Source organism: Diorhabda carinulata, chromosome 2, assembly GCF_026250575.1.
Source record: "Diorhabda carinulata isolate Delta chromosome 2, icDioCari1.1, whole genome shotgun sequence".
NCBI lineage: Eukaryota > Metazoa > Arthropoda > Insecta > Coleoptera > Chrysomelidae > Diorhabda > Diorhabda carinulata.
Genome location: NC_079461.1, coordinates 9,560,178 through 9,583,929, shown reverse-complemented (window position 1 = coordinate 9,583,929; position 23,752 = coordinate 9,560,178). Strand labels below are relative to the sequence as shown.

The 23,752-nt window shown below is 32.6% G+C and overlaps 1 protein-coding gene across 2 annotated transcripts in view; it reads left to right on the top strand.

Moving 5' to 3' along the window:
- The window catches only part of LOC130903874 (E3 ubiquitin-protein ligase TRIM9), a 152,642-nt gene extending 129,515 nt beyond the window's left edge, over positions 1-23,127 (top strand). Inside the window, exons 5-8 of one of the 2 annotated variants that reach the window (XM_057816235.1) lie at positions 5,899-5,978; positions 15,182-15,320; positions 16,006-16,230; positions 19,102-23,127. In XM_057816235.1, the coding sequence (XP_057672218.1) occupies positions 5,899-5,978; positions 15,182-15,320; positions 16,006-16,230; positions 19,102-19,397 (740 nt within the window). In that variant the 3' untranslated portion in view covers positions 19,398-23,127. Of the gene's footprint in view, positions 1-5,838; positions 5,979-15,181; positions 15,321-16,005; positions 16,231-19,101 lie in introns of both variants that reach the window. The other variant, XM_057816233.1, reaches the window with a different exon arrangement.
- The last annotated feature ends 625 nt before the right edge of the window (positions 23,128-23,752 follow it).

The window sequence follows — 23,752 nt, the reverse complement described above, 5'->3', positions numbered from 1 at the left end:
AAAAATTGTGATAAAACTCTTTTTGGATTGTATTTTACTTCCACATGCGACACACTAATAAACTCACAAGGCACAAAAATCGAACTGAACATGAACAAACACTTTAAAAAGTATGTTACTAAATTCAACCAAAACAAATTGTAATATTTATGTGTAGAAAGTCATACTTTTCAGCACGCAACGACAATTATACCACGCAAAGCGAAAATACTCTTTCCGCATATCTTAGGTAAATTTTATTTGAAAATAAATGATTGCACAATTTTTATGACCCAAGAGGTAAATCCTTATAATACGGAGAATTCCTAAAAAGTGTGATACTAATTTCAACCAAAAGAATTTGTATTATATATGTGCAGAAGGTACTTTCCAGCACGCAACAACAGTTATACCATGCAAAGCGAAGAGACCCACATAAAGTTTATTTGAAAATGAATGATAGCAGAAGTGTTTATCATCCAAGAGATAAATCCTTTCGATACGTAGAGCTTATAAAATCAAATGCTCAGCATTATTTGTTTGATTTAAAATGAAATCATTTTAATCCTAACTTTTCTCCGAACAAATCCCCTCAATAAAACGATAATCCATCCATACCTAACCCAGGAAATTCCAAGAAACCTTCTTAATGTCCAAATAACATAGAATTAAATTAATCCTGACTTTGGGAAAAACCAAAAACCTTCTACAACTGATCTTTGATACTTACCCGAGCGAGACATTTGGAATCATGAAAAAATTCATTCTGTCTCGAGACCGAGAACCGATCAGATCACAAACGCCGGGATCTCAGCCTACTCAGCTATCGAAGGTAACCGATACATATCTCCGTTGACAACAAACAAGAATTCTACGTGTTCACAATAATGTTAATCGACCGTTCTAAAATAATATCTACATGACCTACCTAGCCATCGAACGCAACCGATACATAGCTCCGTTAACAACAAACAAGAATTCTACCTGATGAACATAGGTACAACAAGTGATAAAACGGCTCAAGTTGTCATCCTATTGCGACAAAGCCAAAGTCAGCGAGAAGTGGCCAGTGTGCTGAACATGAGATAGTTTTTACAGAGATTACCAAGAGTCTGGTAACTTCCGTTTTCTTCTCAGACGGAAGTAGAGTGTGCTTGCATGGTAGCGATAGAAGAGGAGGAGTCTACAGAAAAACCGATACATAGCAAAAATTTTAGGATATCACGTCGATATTGCCGATATGGATTTGCCAGCGCCTAGTCTAGACTTAAATCCTATAGAGCAGTTATGTGATGAACTTAAGAGAAAAGTTTGGGCTAGAAATTCTGTACCACCACAAAATCGCATCTAAAAACAGCGCTTACTGAATAATGGGATAGTAACGAACAAGATCGAGTAAACTTATTCTAATTATAACCCTTTTCATTCTTTTGAATTCCTTTTCTTATGATATTTTTCCTTTACCAAAAAATAATTCAATGACAATATAGACCACTTATGATAAAGATAAGAGTCGACTTTTTTGAGGATTGAAATAATGACCGAAGTTGAGGAAGTAACCATTTATGACTTTTGATGTAACGAAACGATAGAAATATTATAGCAGCACCTAAGAAGTCTAATGGTAGAAAACCCTTGAAATCTATTGTACTATAAAAGAACTGATCCAAAGAAAAGTGCATTCGTTTTATATACAAAAAATATACCTACTTTTAATAAATTGTGGAAGACGTTATATTGCATTTAGAAGGAGAACTATGGGGATTCTGCACTTATAGAGTTAGATGAACTTGTTTGTTAAATAATACAATTTATAAAGATTAGAAAATTACAAAATTTTGTTACAGAAGGTTTGTCTGGATGGAAATTTCTCACTTACATTGAAGGGGAAATTGTATGAGATATTACCATCTAACTATGACTATGATGTTTTTTAGGAATATTCCACTCATTCATTATCAAAATGCTATTTACCATTCAAGATTAAAGATGTCGTTACCCAGCGTATAACACAAAGTGGGTCCAGAGAGGAATGTCCTTTTCTTGAATTATATTAAAACAAATAATTGTTTAACGAGGTTTAATTTTTGATCAATAATGCATTCACTTTCGCCATCAACAACATTTTTCCATCTTTTCCCTGTGAGACCAATAAAAATCAACACTTTAAAGCAAACAATTGCGCATATATTCCTTCAAACACACAAAACCGTATTTTTGGGATATAAATTCGGCTTCTCAGTACTTTTTGGTTGTTCATTTGAAGCCAGCCACTGTCTTTTGCGTTTCAGATTATCATAAACCACCCATTTTTCGTTTCCAGTGATCAAGCGATCAAAAAAACGGTTCTGTATGATGTCGTTGATGCAATAAGTGAATGTGATAGATAGGTTGAATTTGTTCACCTTAGATAGATTATGAGAAACCCAATAACCTGCTGTCGACCAAGGTTGGATAAGAGTATTTGAGGGATCCCCGATTGACTGAAATGGTTTTTCTTCCACTTCTCCTCTTCCAATATAGTTGTTTAATAAATTACTGGATCCGATATTATAAAACCATCTGTATGAACGTCTAATGCATTTGAGTCAACATCACAAATGTATTTGCGAAACTCAAATTATGCCAGATATACTTTTCTAGTATTTGACTTAACGTTTCACTCCAAATTATAATAAAGGTTAATTCTGTTACTCAATAGGGGACAAGGTTCAAAATATTTTTGACCCGACTTGAACTGACACACAATCAAATATCAACATCCGCAGACACGACATTACTTCCAATTTTTGCTAATAAAAAGCAAGAACTCTCTGATTGGCTAATAACTAAAAGAATTGTTGCAGAAGAGGAATATGTAAACAATATACATCCGAGGAACTCCCGAAAACTCTTGTTCTTTTTGCAATGAATCAAAGTAAACAGTCTAACACATCCTCTGAGAATACGAGGCTGTCCACAGACAAATGTCTATATTCGAGTTTCTTAAATCCAAAAGAGGTAAGCCGCATAGTCCACAGAGAGACAAAGTCGTGGCTACCTGACTGATAAACAGTCCGGGGTACACAGATGAATAGCTCAAATTTTTAGCGAGGTAATCTAACCAAATTAATGCGAAAAGTATTTACCAAACATTTAAAATATAGTGTAGATAAAATAGTGAAAATATGTGCAATTACAGTCAAGCAGTTGCCACCTTGACAATGTGAACCCCATTGCACTAATCTAGTTTCAAAGAAATATGGCACGAGAAACCAGAAACTGGCTAGAAAACATGTTATAACAGGGAGAAATTCCGGAAAATTGATTTTTAATAGAAAAAACAATAGAATCAATTAATTTCTATGGAAAGTAAGGGAACTTTTGATGATGATGTAATCAGGAGGAACCGATTTAAATTCATCCAACTGTGTAATTCTATATTTATATTAATTATTATAAGTTCATATGACCACTATATAAATAATGAAAGATCTTAACCTAGTGACTACCAAGTTACTACTTTAAAAAAATTAATATGGTTGCTTAAAATTGGCAGTTTATTATTTTTTAATATCATTTTAATTTCGTGTTCGCCGTCACTGAGGTACATACAATTGTTGATTGTTGTCATTAACATATTATGATTTATTCTATTACAGGTTTTTCGAGTGGTCATAATATAATCTAGTGAAAATTATGTGAATATAGATTATAAAAACATTACTAGCATGCATTTTCAAACAAAATACAGTAATAATCCGGACTTACGCGATGGGTGGGACCAAGCGATAGCATTGTAACACTAATTCACGAAGTTAAAGTTCAACTTCGCATAAAATACATATAAGTTTCTGTAATCGGAAAACGAACCTAAAGTAAACAATAATTTAGAAGGAAAATGTTGAATAAAATATTAAATAGTGAAAACTACATTAGTATCAATAAAACAACGTAAACCGAAGATATTTCAATGTCGATGGTTTCATATATTCGAACTAAGTCGCCTTTTTTTCTTCTCATGTAAAATGTTCTTGTAGCATGCCAGTAACTTTCTTATTTCTTATTTTGTAGTAGAAACACGCTCTTCGTTATGATCTATGTTTTATATTATTTGTAAAACCTTCTCCATTGTACCGAGTCCTTCTGTTAGTTTCGAATCGTTATTTATTTCTCCTGTTCAACTGGGTCTAATGAATCAGTTTGATTATGACGATCATGCTCACTCAATTCCATTAAGATCGTCGGTCTTTATAGGTCTATTACCTTACGTTCTACGATGCTTAGACGTCCTCAACGAAGTTAATTAAAGTTCGACGTGCACGACCACACACTCGTGCAAATTCGCGATGGACTCATTATTTTCAAACTTCGTCTCACTTCGAATTCTTTGAGTTGATCTAAAAACAGACAATGATCGGTAGTTGAGCGCGGCTATATAAAGTAGTGCGAAACGAAGTGAAGTGTGTCTCTACACTATCTTATTGGGTTGACTCCAATTAATTTTACGAGTAATGTAGTGGACATTTTAGCTATTTAGATTGTTTGAATCCAGCCCTTCTTGGACATTATCACCATTCACCTCTAACACGTTCGAATTTGTCCTAAATCTAACACTGACAGGACGCACAAATTCGTTCTATAGGATCTAACGTCAACGACTGGGATTACAGGCAAATAACTAATGGATTTTTCAGTACTATAATACGTCGTCACATTACAGCATGGTTGTAACTCATTTTTTGACCGAACACGAAACGGGAGTAATCGCTCAGCCACCGTATTCGCCAGATTCAGCTTCCCCCAACTTGTATTTTGTAAACTGAATACATAAAAAATTATTTGCTGAAGGTACTGATGACCATCCTCATCGATGCTTACAACAAGTGTATTGAAAATTGAATTAAGAGAACCAGCTTTCGATTGAATAAATCTAAATATTTCTTCGACGAAACCCTCATACATTTGCATCTATTGTCCACTATATACTACAGCATTGATATCTCGATCATCTGAAATGATTTCAAAGTACACTAAACTGTATAATTCTGCCAAACACGCAATAAGATTTTCTGCTCCAATCGACCTTTGTTTGCGACGGGCTCTGATAATTGTTCTCTGTTCAACCACTAATTTTCCATGTTTGGGTTATTAAGATAAATCCATTTGTCCACGCAGGTAACAATGGGTCAATAAAACCTCTATTGGACAGTTATCCTGTAGCACTATTCGACAACATTTACCTAAAGATTTTAAATGGCGATGTATGGTATCTTTAAAAGGTCCAAGGGAGTCCGATAATCGGCAAGTACTGGTACTAGGCTGGCTATCTACTGCTTCCGTTGTAATGCAGGTGGACGACCTGAATTTAAATAATCTTCGAGCGTTAAATCTCCACTTTTAAAACGGTTAAACCAACGCTGTGCTGTTCGCTGATTAATTGCGTCTTTTCCTCCAATTTCAAATATTTTTCTTACTGCCACGGCTGCTTTACAATTTTCTCTCCAATACACGACTTTTATATTTATCACACTTCATACTAGACTAGTTTCAACAAGTTACGTCATGTTGGAATTGAAGCGTAGGAAGTTTCACTTGGAAAAACCGACATTACTCATGGGACCACCCTATATATATATATATATATATATATATATATATATATATATATATATATCAGGAGTGTCGAAATAAAATATTTTAAATAAATACTGTCACAACCAAAATTTCTCACGATAAATCGCGTAATCTCATGATTTTATAATAATTAGAATTAGTTCATGACAGATAACTCAGGAAATGTTAGTGAATTAATTCAGCTATCCGTATCTGTGAGACATTCCGTATAATAAAAAATTATTGTTGAATGCATGTTTTCAGCTCCAGTGGCTCCTATCATTATCCCAGAAGAATGTAATGCTGAAAATAATTCTGTTACAGTAGCTTGGCAACCTCCTAATCTGAGTCACGTTGAAGGTTATGTTTTGGAATTGGATGATGGAAATGGAGGGGACTTTAGAGTAAGTACGGCATTCTAATAATAGTTAAATATACAGAATTTCATACTTCAATCAAATTCTTTTGTTAAACAATTTCCGAAAAATATTTCTAGCTAGCTAATCAAATACAGACGAATGTTTTCACTTGATAGCTGTTATCACAGTGCTTCACAAACATGTAAAAATCACGAGATGATAAGTACTTTCCAACTTATTTCCCCAGTTTTTGCTACGTTGCAGTTGTGCTGGATGGGACTATATCGTCTTTTTCGTCGATACTAAAGCTTAATTTGATCCAAAAAGGCATTTAGTAGATTTCTATGATAATCTGACGTCTTTGTTAGAAATGTACGATTTCAACACCCAACCCCAAATATCAGTCGCCAAGAGTACCCCCAGTACAATCGAGTCTTGGCTTTCACTGGGTTTTCTTCGTCGTTCTTCTCCATTCCATACTTGTGCGCTTTAACTCTGGAGTGTGAGGATACACCCATGTCTCATTACAATTGAGAAATGCGGGCTCGTGTGACTTTACAATTATCATTCAGTAGCCTTGTAACTAAAGTTTTTGGTGAAAACCAATTGCTACCTGATGACTTATTAATTATTAAATACATCCATAGTTGACACCAAGCTCTTACAAAGTTTGGAGTACTATGAAGCGTCGATCCCATTCGATAAACACTTGATACACCACAAATTCACGGCTTTGCTTCACTCTTCACCATGGAATGATAGCTTCTCCAAACTGGGCAAGCAATGTACGGCGAATTTCGCCTAGTTCCAAAGGCGAGGACATGGTAATCATGCGTTGCTTAACAGAGATGGGCAAACTCCTTTCACTTAACGTGTTACTAACTTAGGCAGTGGACTAGTCCACCGATGTTGTTTTACTACACTAGATATCCTCATCTAACCACTGAGGCTCGTTTATATTTGATCGATCTTCGTATTAACAGATCTATTGTAATGTTTTACCATATATACTACGTATTGTCTTATATAATTGATTACGTTTTCCAATGTTTCCGATTAATGTATTTAATTTTATTCTTGGGTACAATTCCCCTATCCTTAGTTGAGTACGAAATTGTGAGGCGAGATTCTCGTTCATCAATATGTTACAACCCCTCGTTTCATAAACTAGTCAAAGTACAATTTGGTTTTTATTACTATTAGGGTGAAGAAACAGGGCAGTCAAGTGTACACAGGAATACGTGTCGTTTTTTTATCTCTACATTGAGCAAACTAGAATGATACCAAGGAAAAACTTGATTTAGACACAATATTTCAAAGAAAATCCACTATTATTAAATTTCCATATTATATACAAATACTCTGTCTATAATCGAGCAATGTACTGTCGGATTATTGAAAGCTCCGGAATGTACTAAAATACTCTGATAAGGACTAAACCAATTATTTATTGCACAATTTATGAATACGTACGCTGTGATCATATATATACACACCATATTCCCACTTAAATCCATCCGCAACCGCTGAAATACCTTTTCTACTATTGTAAAAAGGTGGCGAGTGTTCAAGAAAGGAAGTATAAAATTACCTTCAAGTGCCAAGAATTTCCGTGATATTCCAATTATGGTTGAGAATAAAACTTAAAAAGAGGTATTTAAAGATGAGCCAATGTTTTCATCGCCACCGTTTACGGAAAAGCCAAATAATTAGGGGAAAACCACGTTTTTTCATTTTTCTCAAAATATCTCGTTAACGATGCAAAATATAAAAAAATTACCTCGACAGAAAAATGATTGGGAGAAAATTTTAAGAAAAAAATGTCATAACATATTTTTTCGTAGAAAAAATATTTTCCACGAAATATGAAAATGAAGTTAACGCGACGTAGCACTCGAAAAATAATTATTCTCACAGCTTTAGTGCGCTAAAAATAGATAAACTGAAAAAAAATTCCGCTTACAAAAATTGTGGTTAGCGAAAATCCGTATGTGGATAACAGAATTCCGCTTCTGGTTACAGAAATTTTTTTTCGCTCAAGCGTTTGAAAATGACTTGAAACGTAAATAAAACGAATAAAAATTGTTTTCCTTAAAAAATTTTTCACACCGTTCTAATGCGCGCAAATTTATTTTTCCAGTATAAATTAAATAGTTAATTTTTTTATTAAATAGCTGTGTATTGAAAATAAAGATGTAGAGTTGTAAAAAAACGATTAATTTTCTATAAGAATTCATTACTTTCTTTATAATACATTATTCAATATAAGAATCTGTTTTACTGTTAGAATCACTTTCATTATCTGGATCAATTTCAGTATTAGAATTAGTTACTAGATAATCTTCTCGTGAGTTCTTCCAAATTTACTTTTTTAGTATTTTGGTAATTATTATCATCACAAAATCCGCACACACTGGTACAAAGTAATCCAGCTTTTTTGCAACTGCAAGCTTCACCACAGAGTTTCTTGCAATTGCAAAATATTAGCGTATCAGGAGCAACCTCGTGATTCATTCGAACTGGTTGCAGCAAGTTATTCTCTAATTTTCATCCCCAATCTAAAGGTGGTGAATCATTTGACAACCATTTTTAAACTTGTAAATAAGTTCAAAATAAATGATGTTCTGCACATAGAGGGGGGTCAATTTATATATATGCTATACGTAAACAGATGATTGCTAAACTATTATATATTAAAAACCATTCCTAGACTACGCAGACGCACTATCTATGTTAGAGGGCGTTGTATACGTTTATCATACAAACTCGAGCAAAACTGTATTTTATAAATCTGAAACCTGAACGTAAAAACGTACTTGAATAAATTCTTGTTTATTTTATTTTTTTATTAAGAAAAACAACTATTGCTTTAAAAAACTCCGGTAAAAAATTTCAGTAGATAGATACATTCCTTGCTCAATTATTGGTTAATAACAGAAAAATTAATGAAAAAAATCGAAAATTCATTTATACCCTTTAAAGTAGATAACATTAGTAAAAAAATAAGCCATGAATAATTTTCATACGTTGAATTTTAGTTAGAGAAGTTTATCACGTATTTTATTTGTGAAATGTAAAGGTTTATTCATTCTTTTTGTCAATTTCTGGGTGTTATTGAAAATTTGGATCATTTTGGTGGATCCAAATATTTGAATTTTTTTTTAAATACCAAAAATTTTTTTTAATTTTTGGATAGAAAAAAAAAATAAAATTGCGTTTGTCGCCGTTTGGCCAAAAGGATATAAATTGTTTTCTTATACTTCTAAATGGTTTTTAATTTATTTCTTTTCAGATTTAAAATTAGTTTCTTTCATATTTTTTTTAAAAACAGATGAAAATTTGACGTTTCGACTTCCTTTAGTGTTTATCAAAATATTTTGATTTATTATATTTTTACTGAAAGAAGTCGAAACATCAACTTTTCATCTGTTTTTAAAGAAATTATAAAAGAAACTAGTTTTGAAACAGAAGAGACCTAAAATCAAGAACATTTAGATGCATTAATATATCAAAAGGTCTAAGAAATAAGAAATTAAAGAGATTTTTTTATTAATTTTTTTCTCAAATATTAATTATTCAGCTTTAGATTAGTATATCGTTGTCTTTCTTCGAAAAGTTAAATAGTGATAATAAATCATTTTTACCGCGTTAAGACTTGTTTTTGAAAGGTTCTACATACAGTACTTTGCACGTATAAGAGAATCTCACTAACATTTTTAACATGATTTTCTTTGAAAAATAAGTTTTCTACGAAAAATAGTGTATTAACATTTTTTTGTGAATTTTTATATTAAGGGAATTTTTTATATTTTACTCCGTTAACCAGATATTTAAAATAAAATGAAAAAACTTTGTTTTTGTCCTAATTATTTGGTATTTCGATAAACAATGGCCTTAAAAATGTTGATTCATCTTAAAATACCCCCTTTCACGTTTAATTTTTATACATTATTGGAATATCATGGAAATACGTGGCACTTAAAACCTTACTTTCTTGAACTACGTAGTACGTGAAAGATGTGGTTGAAATGCACATTTTGTGTCCTGTACGTGTACAATATGTGGTTAAGGATAAATAGTTAGCATTAACTTAACTAAAATCAATTCTACATAGATTATCATGATATGATTTTTGACAAAATGTCTTCATTTATGCTGTGTCAGTTTTGAGATTAGTCAAAAGTGACTTATTTCACATCCGACACGGATGAGACTAGTAACATCATCGATGATGTCAAGCGAACGCTCATCGACGATTACGAGCTTTAGGTGAAGTCTTACAAAGGTTGTTACAATCGTTGTGGGCATTAAGTGGAGTGATACCACATAATAACATAAAATTTTTTATAGTACTTCATCTAATCAAAATATGTTCTAAATTATAGTTACTATAATATTGTTAACATTATTGCAAGACTGGAAATAATTGCATAATATTGATTGCTTGGAATGTCATTTTCAAAACACCATTATCTTCTGCCCTTGTAATACATGTAGCAAACAAATAAAAGATTCATTTTTTGACGAGCTGGTGTCATTCCTCTCCTCCATATACGTTTTCACCAACCACTATTTTGGTAACCGGATCTATGATTTCGTGGTTTGTCAAAATCTGATTTGCCTCTTTCCCCAGTAAGTGAATAATAACAGGAATCCCGTCGGAGTACTGTCGCCTGAAGATGCTAGACACAGCAGAAGGCGGCACGGCACGGCAGGGAACTCCAGAATACTACACCTGGTGGCGTATGACATAGAAGACGGAGATCTATGGTAGCTATATCCATCCCACATTCTGAACTTTCTAAGAGGGACACAAGAGATCCTTGTGGTCACGGTGTACATGGAACCCTAAACCAAGGCGCGCACTGAAATGGTGTGGTAAAAATGATGTATGAAAGTGATTTAATGCGCACTACTGTGGCAAACAACGGATGGTGTCACCGATTTATCAGTTCTGTCCAAAATGTCTTCAGAGGATGAAGATGCTCTTTTATTTGTACAAATTGCTAGCCTAAATGCTAAAAATCAGGAGAAGAAGGAAAAACACTTTTGGGTTCATCTCTCTTTTGCACATGGCTCATATGATAATCCTCCCGCGTATTGTCATACAGACAGGGATATGCCTCTACAAGGCAAATTTTATGTTAAATTCTTGGTCGTCTCGCATGTTTCTAGTTTTTCATATAATTTCACTTGATTCGCTTTACATCCGGGTAAACAAAAATACGTAGTTGCAATGCTAAAACCACGTCGTCACCAGCTGCTTGCCAGTCGAAAATTAAACATGTTCGTGATTAGTGGCACCACACTGGCATCACGCCACCTGTAAAATACCACATCACCGCTACTCCGTTTTGATGCGCGCGTCTTCATTTGCTTCATTCCACCTGCCACTTGGTCACCACGCCACTGCCACGTCACTTGCTAATCACTTTAGTGCGCGCCTTGCTTAACATTCCTTATATATCTCTAGGTTTACAGAACAAAAACCAATCACAATAGCATGCGTAGAAACATGTTTTCAACTCTCTAAACTCCGGTTAGAAACTAAACTCCGAATTATAACTTATATAAAATAAATATAAATTGGAAACAAATCTCCGATCAAGTTAAATGCACAGCATATTTAAAGCATTGATTTCTCAGTGAAATTCAGTGCTACTCACCAACGAACGCTTCTTTGAGGGTGCCTGTCTAACGTTTTTTTTTGTAAGCGAGTATTTTTATAGGTTTGTTAACAAAAAAGCATTACATAGACCAAGTATGAAATTATTCGGTGTGTAACTAATTACTGTAGTAATTACTTTTATTTTTAGCAAATGGGCCCATTTTTTAACATATTTTTGTTCAAAATTTCATTCATCATCACCAATGTATCGATATAAAAACTAAAAAGTATTTTTTTATTTCGCCTAATGAGCCGCAATCAAAAGATTCGTTATTATGGTAGCCAAATGATGATATAAAATAAAAATTAATGTTATTGGGATATATTCACTTTCAGCTTACCGAAAGAATTTTATGATTTGTTAATAATAACTAATTCTTCTGTTTTACTGTCAATAACATTTACGTAGCCAAGAGGTTTGTCCGTTTTATTAACAACAATTTTTCCTACTAATTGAAACCATCAAAAACTTATATTGTCATTATATTATCTTAAACTTAAATATATTAATTATGTCTTTGTCGCATTGTAATTTCATAATATTTAAGAGTCTTATGAACTAAAAATGAAATTAGTCAGATACATTAACGTTCCATAAAAAACATTCAAATGAGAGCCGAAGGATGGCAACTATTATTTATTATTTCTAAAAAACAAGATTTATCGCCTGTATCAACGGCTTTAACTGCTATTGCCTCCACTTAAATACGTAATTTGATTGTCTTTTTCATTTCTTTTGTTGGTTTCCTCGCTGTTAGTATAAAACTAATATGAGCTTAGTTAAAAATACGTATCTTAAAATAGATACCTAGATTATTTCAAGATTTTAGCTATTGTGCCAATTTTTGTCACATGTTTCAATTATAAATAACAAGCTCTACTAAAATGATGATGCCGGAAAAGAATTGTAAATAATTTGGCACTATGCTTTACGTTGTTGAAAGACTAACTATCATTGCATACGATATTGAATTTTTCTCAATATTACTGGGAATATAGGATTAGTGAAAAAGTACGAAATATTGGATGCGGTAAATTATGAGAATTTAGAATGTAAAACCGTTTAAAGAATTTAGAATGAAAACCATACCATGTTATTAAATATCAATATTAGAAATGTCAAAGGTTTCTTCCGTAAAAGCGTCTGTACCTCCATTACCCTATTAAAAAAATAACTATTTAAGTTACCTTACTATATTAGTAATGAATTGTTAGTATAACCATAATTAAGTAACTATTTTCGAAAACTAAATTTTAAAAAAAAAATTGCTATTTATATGCAGGGGAGACTGTTGTACCTTGGACATATTGTACCTTGAAATAATTTAAATTTAAAACCAGTGTCACCATCTATCAATCCATGAATGATTTCAATTAGTAAGTCTATTTACTATTCATAGCTGTATTTTAGTCTACAGTGAATCGGCTGCGGAGATCGTCATGCCACGAAGAAGAAGATAAACGAGAAAATTATGAATATGCGGTAAATTTTGCTGTTAAACAAGTGTTTACTGAAGAAAAGAAAAATTGCTTAGCAGAATATATTAAAAAAATTGCTTAGCAGAATATATTAAAAAAATTGCTTTAGTGCAATATGGCTTAAATAATAAAGGCTTAATTAGCTTATAAATTTGATGTGGCCAATAAAAAAAAATACCTATCCAGTTACATGGGATGCAGTGTTGTTATGACGGCTCGAAGTTCAATACCATATATAAAACGTGGGTCAGCGAACTGTAACTTGCGGCTTTCTTAAAAGGCATCAAAATACTCTATCAATTCGAAAACCAAAAGCAACAAGCTTGATAGAGTTAATGTACAAAAAATTTTTAACAACATAAAAGGTTTTCACAACCGATTTGTAACAATTCCTTCCAACCGGATTTGAAATTTAGATGAGACGGGTGTAAGAACTGTTCAACCGCAGTCAAAAATAGTTGCACCAAAAGGAATTAAACAACTAGGAAGTGCAACATCAGCCGAGAAGGAAGCCCTTGTGATTATGATAGCAGTAGTTAATGTTACTGGAAAATATATTCCGCCAATGCTGATATTTCCCAGAGTTAAAGACAGAATGCTATTTGGCGCACCTCCTTGAACAATCGGAGATGTAGCTCCCACTAGTTGGTCAAATGAACAGCTGTTATTAAAATCCCTTAACCATTTTATTCAGTTTTTCAAATGTTTAAAGGACGAACGCGTTATATCATCACAGTCACGATCCATATTTGTCCATTGAAGCAGTCGAAAAAACTTCGGATGCTGGAATCATCTTGATAACTTTTCCAACTCACACATCAATCAGGCCATTATACAGTAAAGATATAGAGTCTTGACTGTTTGGTAATGGATGAAAAACATTTGACATTCACTCAGTAGTAGTGGTTCTGGAAACTGTTTTTCCTCGAGCTTTCACGCTGAGCAATATTTTAAGTGGTTTTAGAACTTCCAGAATATATCTACTGGACAGCGAAATATTTTCAAATCAAGATTTTATGAGTTCCTTTATGAGTGTTTTTTTTTAATTAGTTTTTATTATTTAAACGCAGAATTTTTACTTTGAGGTTTTACAATTTGTTCTTAAGCTCTTAATAAACTCGTCTTTTAAATCTGTTATTTTTTTTACTGTCTGTTTCAAGGTACAAGAGGGTTGTTACAAGGTACATAACCGCATGTACCTTGAAACGCAATGTAAGCAAAACAGAGTTTGTGTTACCCACTCTAAATGAATAACTTTTTTTAAAATTTAATTGGTGAATTTGATTCATGAATAATAATTATTTAATTTTTTTCTGTGTGAAAATTTCAAAAAAATGTTTCAACCATTAAATAGCGACCAATCCTTACGCATAAAATTTCGACAGCTCGTGGTCTGCATTTTTGCATTATGAATTCTTCTCGCCTGCGATTATTCTATCGTTTCTATCGCTCTTCTAGCTGCCTGCAGCGTAGCTTGTCTTTTTGAACGAACTCTTACCTGAAGAGGAGTTTCAGCTGCTCTCAAAACACTTTGTCGCTCTGCTTGCTGTTGTCTTCTCATGTCTGCGAGAACCGAAGATTCTTTATTTCGTGCATCTTTTACTGCACGAGGCTTTTGCTTCCGAAGCATTTTTAAAGAAGAACAGAGTAAGAATTAAAATCAAAGAGTAAGATCTAATATAATGAATAGCAGAAATGACACCTAACCTCAAAAATTCAAATAGACCTACATTGCATATATAATGACAGAAAAATATAATACAATAAATAAAAAAAATCCCAACAGCTGGAACTATAGTCAATTGGTTTGAATATTGAAGTGACCGTTGGTAATGCAGTGGAACGGTATTACAGTAATCAGGGTTGGAACTCCATTAATGGAATGGTATATGGCGTTGAGGAAGCTAGATTTTGAGATTTTTTTTTCATAAAAAGTATCCTATGTTATTTCTAATACCTCCAACCATATGTGTATAAGGTTTTACGATGATCGGTTAAGTAGTTTTCGCGTGAAAGCGTTACAAACAAACTTACATTCACATTTATAATATTAGAAAGGATCATATTGCTGTTTAACACATTATTTTTGTACATTTTTCAGGAGGTTTATTGCGGAAATGAGACTATATGTACTGTGGATGGATTGCACTTCCGAAGTTTATACAACGCAAGAGTTAAAGCTTTTAACAGTACCGGAGAAGGAGAATACAGTGAACTCATTGGGCTGCAAACTGCTGATGGTAAATAATTATTTGCTATGATAATTGCTCAGTGATGAAGTTGAGTGACGTAAAACTTTGTTCCCAATTCTATATCAAGTTGTTTTCAATCATTTCCTTCAATTTAAAGATGTCATGTGAAATCGTGCAACTAAGTCCAACACGGTCGTTTGATATATTTGGGGTCTCAGCTATCTCAGTTAGTTTTCCTTGACGGTTAACCTAAAGTATTTTGTGGACTTTTTCGATGTTCTCTTCGATGACAGCCTTTTTGAGGCATCCACTACATGCAATGTCGTCAGTGCTCATTTCGCCTCGTTTAAACTTACCAAAAGTTGATTTTCCTTGGGCAAAGTCCAAATAGTAAAGATTGTCAAGCCAAGCATTGACTTCAATACTATTTTTTGGCAATAAACAATATTCTATTAACACATGAAATTGCTCCATATACATTTTTTCCAAAAAACAAAAGTTTGTCCACTCAAAATGCTATACTCACAATCTAATAATACGAAAGCTATAAAATTTGTAGACGTGTCTTTTGAAGATTAGAGCTAACTGAAAATCATATGGGGTTAATATTAGTACCGTCATCTATGTGTCATTCTACGAATTTATTTTCTAGCTAATATGAAGTATTGAAAAGGATTGCTTTTGGAGATGATGCCTCTATTAATAAAGTTTTAATTATATTCTTCTTTCTCAGTGGCATGGTTTACATTTGACCCCGTTCTCTCGGGTCCCGGCTTACAATATTCAGAAAACAATACTAGAGTAACAGGAGAAGGCTGGGAGCACCGAATCGCATTAGGAAGCGTTGGATTTAGTAGAGGACTGCACTATTGGGAATTTACTATAGAAAAATATGATACGGACACAGATCCTTCTTTTGGCGTAGCAAGAATCGACGTTACAAGGGATAAGATGCTAGGTAAGAGACTTGAAATTGTCAAAAATTCACTGTTTATGAATATTAATGTTTTTATTATTTCCAAAATAGTTCATTATATGATTTCCATCAATTATAATTTCATTAAAAATCAATACCAACCAAGTTTGGATATATCATATCGTTTACGATTCGCTGTTGTAGCTTTGCGTTGATTTTATATTAACTGCCGCATATGGTCGACACAGTTGAATGCTGTTGCTATGCCAGAGCAGCATTTTAAATAGTCGTACCAATATTGTTAAGATGTGAGAGAATCTTAGAGCGTTGGACCATACAATTACATAGTCTGCTAATTGCCCGAGAAGGTGCCAAAACATGTAAAAGAACTAAAGTTCAAAGAGAATACACGATTTGATATGATTTGATATTCATTAAATTGTTTTTAATGATTTCACAAGAATCCTTAAGCGTTTTTAACGTTTCTATCGGTCAAAGAAGAATTGAAACCAATTCAAAGTGTTTTAGAAGAATAACAAAATAGTTTCTAGCAGCAGTTCAATTATACTTTATTTTTACTTAAAGGACTATAAAAAATTTAACTCCAACTGTAAACCTGATAATACTTGGATGAGTGTTAAAGAACCGCTTATAATGCTATAAGCCGCCCACTATAAAAGTAATGAATTTTACTAGTTCGTATTCTTAGTAACTCTGGTGAGAAATCAGAGTGTCGTCGAAGAACACGTACCCCTGGGGCGTTCACATAAAAAATCTCGAATATAGTAAAAAATGTACGTCGAGAGTTTGTACACAAAGATTTGCATGTGCAAAGTCAGAGGGTTATTTTAAATATATTTAAATCTTGATGCTACAATTAAATTGATGGAACAATCAACTTTAATTCCAAATTTTACCATTTATAGCTTTGTACAAGTTAGAGATGTTATAGTTCATACATCAAAACGAATGGACGTTAACCAAAAACTGATAAAAGTTGACGAGACAGTCAAATATGTTATTCGATGAATTTAATGCCATCGTTGGATATGATTCAGAATGCTTAGAGATACATCATTGTATTTTAATAGAGTATGGTTTTTAAGCATAAGACACTTAGCAAAAGAACTATTATGGAACTATGTCGTATAATACTTACTAAGTACAAAGACTAGCCAAGACTCAAATAGAAATATGGTATATTTGAACAAAACCTGATTTGATACACAGGACGTAGTAAATATGTTTAGGTTGATAACTCTGATAGTCGTATCTTAAATACTCCTGCAGAAACTAAGCTTGTACCAAATTCATTGCTTTCATCCGCTTACTACCACGAGTAAAGGACCACGGATTTATTTATTTGAAAAATGGTTCATCAATCAACTCTTACCAAACATTTCTCCAAAAGCCATTGTTCTGGTTAACGCATCTTAATATTAAACAATGAATCATTTCATCTCTTCATAACCAAAGAGATTCAAACATCTTTGAAAGGTTTTAATAATACATAAAATTTATATCATTATTGTTCTATTGCCAGGGTTGCTACTTAAGTTTTGAAGTATGCCAACATTGATATGAATATTTCAAATCGGATATTGCCATCATAATGTTTGACATTTTTAGTGGTGAACGTACTCAGAACGTGTTGTCGAGTAGGAGTACTATTTGAGTTTTTAGAGATTTTAAACAGTCATCTTGGTCAAAAAACATTTTCGTACGTTGATTTTATATGACTTTCGACGTGAATTAAACCAACAGCAGTCAGCCGATTAACTCGCTTCGGCATTTGGTGATGAAGCACCATCTCGAGCCATCGCTGGTTTTCCGAATTCAATCGTGGTCTCACTTCGTTACAGGATGAATTTAGGGCAGGTCGTCCAAGATCGGCTGTTGTGCCAGAAAATATCGATACTGTGCGTAAACTCATATTGCAAGGCCGTCATGTGACATATCGTGAAATTGAGGCATACTTGGGCATTAGCTCTACTCGCATACATTCAATATTACATGAACATTTAGCTTGTATTTTTCGCGCTGGATATCGCATAATTTGACACTCGCTACAACAAAAGCTCGTGTCGATTGGTGCGACGAATCATGAATCTATGCATTTGAAACGAGACTAAACAACAATGGACTATATAGGTCTGGCAAGACGAGCTAAATCCAATAAAAGTTGTTGGCTTACAAAGCACTTCGAAGGAAATGGTCGCTTGTTTCTTCGGAATAACTGGACATGTTGCCACCTTTCCATTAGAGCAACGTAGAACGGTCAATTCTGAATGGTATACCAATATTTTTTTGCCAAAGTGTTTGAAAAAATCTGGGAAACTATTCGCAGAAGACGAAATATTCTCCACCACGGCATTGTGAGCTGTCACACATCAGTTCAAACAAAAACACGGAACAAAAATATACTACGAGGTCAACGTTTTTCTACACGTGAAGAAGCAATTGATGCCTTGTGAAGGTATCTGAATCGAAATGAAAAAATGCTTCGACAATTGGTTCAAACACATGCAAAAGTGTATTGATATTAATGGAGAATTTTTTGATAAACGATCCAAAGCCATATCCAATTATAAATATTTGTTTTTATTTGTCTACCTCAAAGTAGTAATACTTGTATAATACAACATACTTATTTTAACAATGAGACACAGCTAAAAGCAGCTGCATCGTTTGTTATTTATCACTTCGACGCTTCTTCAAGTAAAAATAGAATTACTATAACTGTGTGGTCAAACGAAGCTAAAAGAAAAAAGAAATATATCAAATAAAATAATGCCTACTGTGTGTTGACTGATTTAGTATTACATAATATTTTAAATATTGTAAAATGTGAAGCTGAGCTTCAATAAAAATGGTTTTGATAAGTTATTGTAATCAGTGATTAATTTCTTTCAGGTAAAGATGATAAAGGATGGGCTATGTATATCGACAATCAACGATCTTGGTTTCAACATGCGGGGGCACACGAACAAAGAGTAGAAGGAGGAATACAAATAGGTTCAACTGTTGGAGTTCTCCTTGATCTGGAACAACATACTTTATCATTCTACGTAAACGAAGAGCCACAAGGCAACATTGCATTCAGAGACTTATACGGAGTATTTTATCCTGCAGTTAGCATTAATAGAGGTGTCAGCATCACAGTACACACTTCATTAGAGCCGCCTTCTGACTTAGATGAAACACAATAAGACTGAATAGGCATATTTAAATTTTACATTGTGAGAAGAATAGGGGGTTGGCCTATTTGTAAATGGTTGTTTTAATATATTTTTTATTAATATATTTAAATTATACATTTTTCTATTATATGTGTGAAATTTACATCAAATTTAAAAGTGGAATATTTTGATCACTATGATAAATATATTTAGCCATCAACTAAAAATGTAATTTCGTACTAATGCTGAATTCTGAGTTTGAGCGTCACTTATGGTCTCGTGCATGTTACAAATGTAACACAGCGTAAATCATTAAAACGCTAGAAAGAAAAAACTATATCAAGTAATAAGTCCTGATAGTATCAATATATTTACCATTTGTTCATTGTTTACTGTATACATGTAATTTCAAAAAGCATAAATTATTATCAATAAAGCATATTACTAATAACAATATGTCATTGAATTTGAAATTAGTGGAAAGCAATTAATTCACCTAGACGCAATCTCATAAATCAAGCGAAAAAGAATTTTAGCTGCTCTTTTTATTTAACGAAGTATATTACAGAAAACAGACAAAACAAGTTTTCTTCAAATTACGACATGAGCATGATTTATTTGAGACTATATTTTCTACTCTATAAGTTCATATCAAGATAAACTCAAAGATTCAGAATATCAGTAATTGGATTTGAAAATTGCTGAGTTTAGTAGGTTTCTGTAAAAAAAGCTAAACTATGTTTAGTTTTGAGGATTAAGGCTCTTTACACTTGATACTACACCTACTTCAGATGGCGTGCTGGCCTAATTGTTATTACAGTGGCTCGAAGGACAATGTATAATTCTGCTATATGGACAGTTTAAACAGGAAGAAATGTCCCAGTAATCAGGTGCCGACACTATACTATTTTTTCTCTCGTACCAAATAACTCGTGCAGATTACTCCTTAGTTGGAACAGCTTTCTCTTATAGAAACTGTCAATATAGAAGTATTACATATGTGGTGGTAGATAGGTTGCCATATTCAGTACCAGCTTAGGCGCCAAATTCAAATAGCGAGTTAAATACATTTGAAATCAGAAGTGTATAAAACCTACACCGAAATAACTCAGAGTAGTTTTAACAATAAATAAGCCAATTCTCGAGAGCTCAAAAGGTTTAATTTTCTAACGTTCATTTAAAAACGTGTGCCACATCAAGCAGTCTTTGGCACATGAATTGTTTCATCAGAAAATTTTCTTATTCAGTGAATTTCGAGTAGTCTGATAAAATAAAATAATGAAATGATAATTCGTGTGAAAACTAATGAATCAAAATTTTTATTTTTATAAAAGTAAATCACAAATACAATACTAAAATAATTGTATGAAAAATCAAAAGTAGTATAAAGGTAAATAATTTATTTTTAAAATAAAATCTAGAAGTAAAACTAATATTTTCTTTTTCAATTAATAAGTCACTAAAATAAATCACCTGTATCATCACTAGTTTGTATTGAAAATATAGTAGGACGAGCGTTACTTTTCAATTTTTTCTTATTATCTACTCTGACTTTCTCCCTTTGATCACTATAAAAAACAAGTCATCATATTTTCAGGAGTCCAATTAGGGTCTTTTCCACCAAGTTGAACACAATTTATTCTCCACAAACTAATTCCATTCTTATTTTTACCTCCAGGAGCATAACACTTTGACATTTTTAACAAATATTTTATGCTGACAGTAAAATATCAATTTTTTACTCAATCAAATTTATTTTCACACAAACACACACTTATGATCACAACACTGATAGCCGAACCTACGTCTGTGTAAATTAGGGTACTGAATATGGCGGAACCAATCAAAAAGCGTCACACTGTCCTTCGACCCACTGTATTTATTATGTGACCGTATTTGATGGTTGAATGCAGCATCGAGTATATCTCCCTTTTTTAACCAGAATATCAAATATCTTAAGAAGATTGCCCTAGTACAAAGAGTTTTTTTCACATTATGCATCTTGCAATCACCTACTAGCTGCCTTTCTGTTTACGAAAAATAAATAAATAAAAATAGCCAGATCGTTAGATTTACTTCATAAGACGAAGAAGTTCATTACATAAGTACTGCACTCAATTAGCCGATCTGAATAACATTTTGTTGGTTGTTGATGCAAAAGGAAATACATGTTTCTCCAGAATTACAACTTCAGTGCGGTATCTTGCAAGAATCAGTTGAGTTCCATCTGCTCATGCTTTGAATCAAGATATGTTATATTTTGTATTGCATGTTGTGTTTCTCCATGTCAAGGGGTCTTAATCAACGGAGTTACCCTCTATTTAACTTGAATATATTATAGTCTGTCCTAAAAGAAGCATTTTAAGAAACCCAATTCATATAACTGTAAATCGCTAAAAAAATTGTTTTTATATTCTGAACCATGACATAAAATACTAATCAAAATTAAATTATATAGTTTTCTGGATCATTTTCAAATTCAAATTCCAATTCGTCTTAACAAAACTGTTTTTATATTTTAATAAAATAATAAATCAAAAAAGGTAAGAGATAATAAAAATAATATGTATACATTTATGGGACCATTAATCAAAATTGATGATGAAAACCAGATCTATCAGCAATCTGGAGAATTGCTAAGTTAAATTCAAATCCCACCTCCTATACTCTGCTTCCAAACTTCCTCTTCTTCTCATGCCGTCTTCTTATCTAAGGCGACCACGTGTTTAAATGTGTCTCTGTTCCTCGCAACAGAAAACAATTCTCCGACGCTGAGATTTGTCCATTCTCTTATGTTACAGAACCAGGATTTTTTCTTCCTGTAAATGCCTTTTGTTCCCTCTACTCTGTCCTGCATTATGTTTTGTAGCAGTAGGTATTTGTCGTTGCGAAAGATGTGTCATATGTAAGATGTTTTTCTTATCTTAATAATTGTCAACAGCTTCTTCTTCTCCGTTTACAAACTGGAAAGGATTTATTTATCAATTCGGTAGTTTCCTTACATAATAAAAATTCATTGTCGATTTTGTTATATCGTGTTTATTAATTCTATTATTCAGTTTGTGGCTCTATAGTCGTATACTCCTCCTATTATAAAACAGTTTATTTCAATTCCAAAAGCAGAGTACAGCATTGAATTTATTAATTTTCATAATTATATAAATCTTCTGAATTTGCACGAAATGCACCATCTATATGGTATCTATATGTAATAAAATAAATGGAAAATAAAGGATTTGTTCAAATTGCATTGGATATAAAATAAAATTTATAGAAAACTGCCATAGCTACATGTAACAATGTACGAGTTGTAGATTAGGATAGGATGTTTGCCTATAATCAACTTCTATTTGTAATAATGTAAACCCTATGTGGTAAAATTATACTAACAGCTAATTAAATAACTGATTGTTACACTAAATTCTATTAATCAATCTTTACATTCACATGAATTATTTTCTACTACTTCTCACAAAATCATCGTTGTCATGTGAAAAATACGATCTTGAATTATATGTGTGTCAATCTAATTCCTATTGATTTATATAAAATTCAAAATGTGATTTGATTCGATTCCACTATCAACTGCCTTACACCCCTATTCTGCTCGTATTTTAGACTTTTTAACACATGGTTCTACATGTTAACTTATACACTTTACTTAATAGGTTGGAAGATTTGTTATAAATATCTTATATTTGAATTATATCTTATATCAACATTATTACATTGATTAAACTTATTTATCAGTATACTCAAATTATGTTTCATTAATAAAACCCATTCCATTTTTATAGATATGTGTATATAAACTCGTGGCCATAAATAACGCACCACCCTCTATTTCAATATCAAAACCTAAAATGTTAATCTTTTGGATTTCTTTTTTTTTTCCTATCACAAAAAGTTTATTAAATGTTGGCGATAAAATGTAGCAAAATTTTTTATTAGCTATTAACTGTTTTTGTGATTTTTTAAAATTTTAATGTTATGCATATTTTAATGTTTCTTTCATTCTATTGTTATACCAACTTATGGACGGCAGTAATTTAAGTCAAACAAGATGTGTTAAAATAGAGAATAGTTAAAAAAAAATGAATAGAGTTAGGCAGTTAAGTGAACGCGAAGCTGAAAGAATAGCCGAGTTAGTTGGACAGGCACAAAGTTATCGTAAAGTGGAAAATCTGTTTGGCGTACACCACACAACCATTAGCAGATTGATGCAAATATATCGAAAGATCGATTCACATTCTAGGAGACCTGGACAAGTACAAGTTTTAACTCCTCGAGATGACCGATTTTTGCAATTAAATTCATTAATAAATCGGCCAATGACAAGTGTCGAGCTCAACAGCCATTTACGAGAAGTCCGAAATGTAAATATC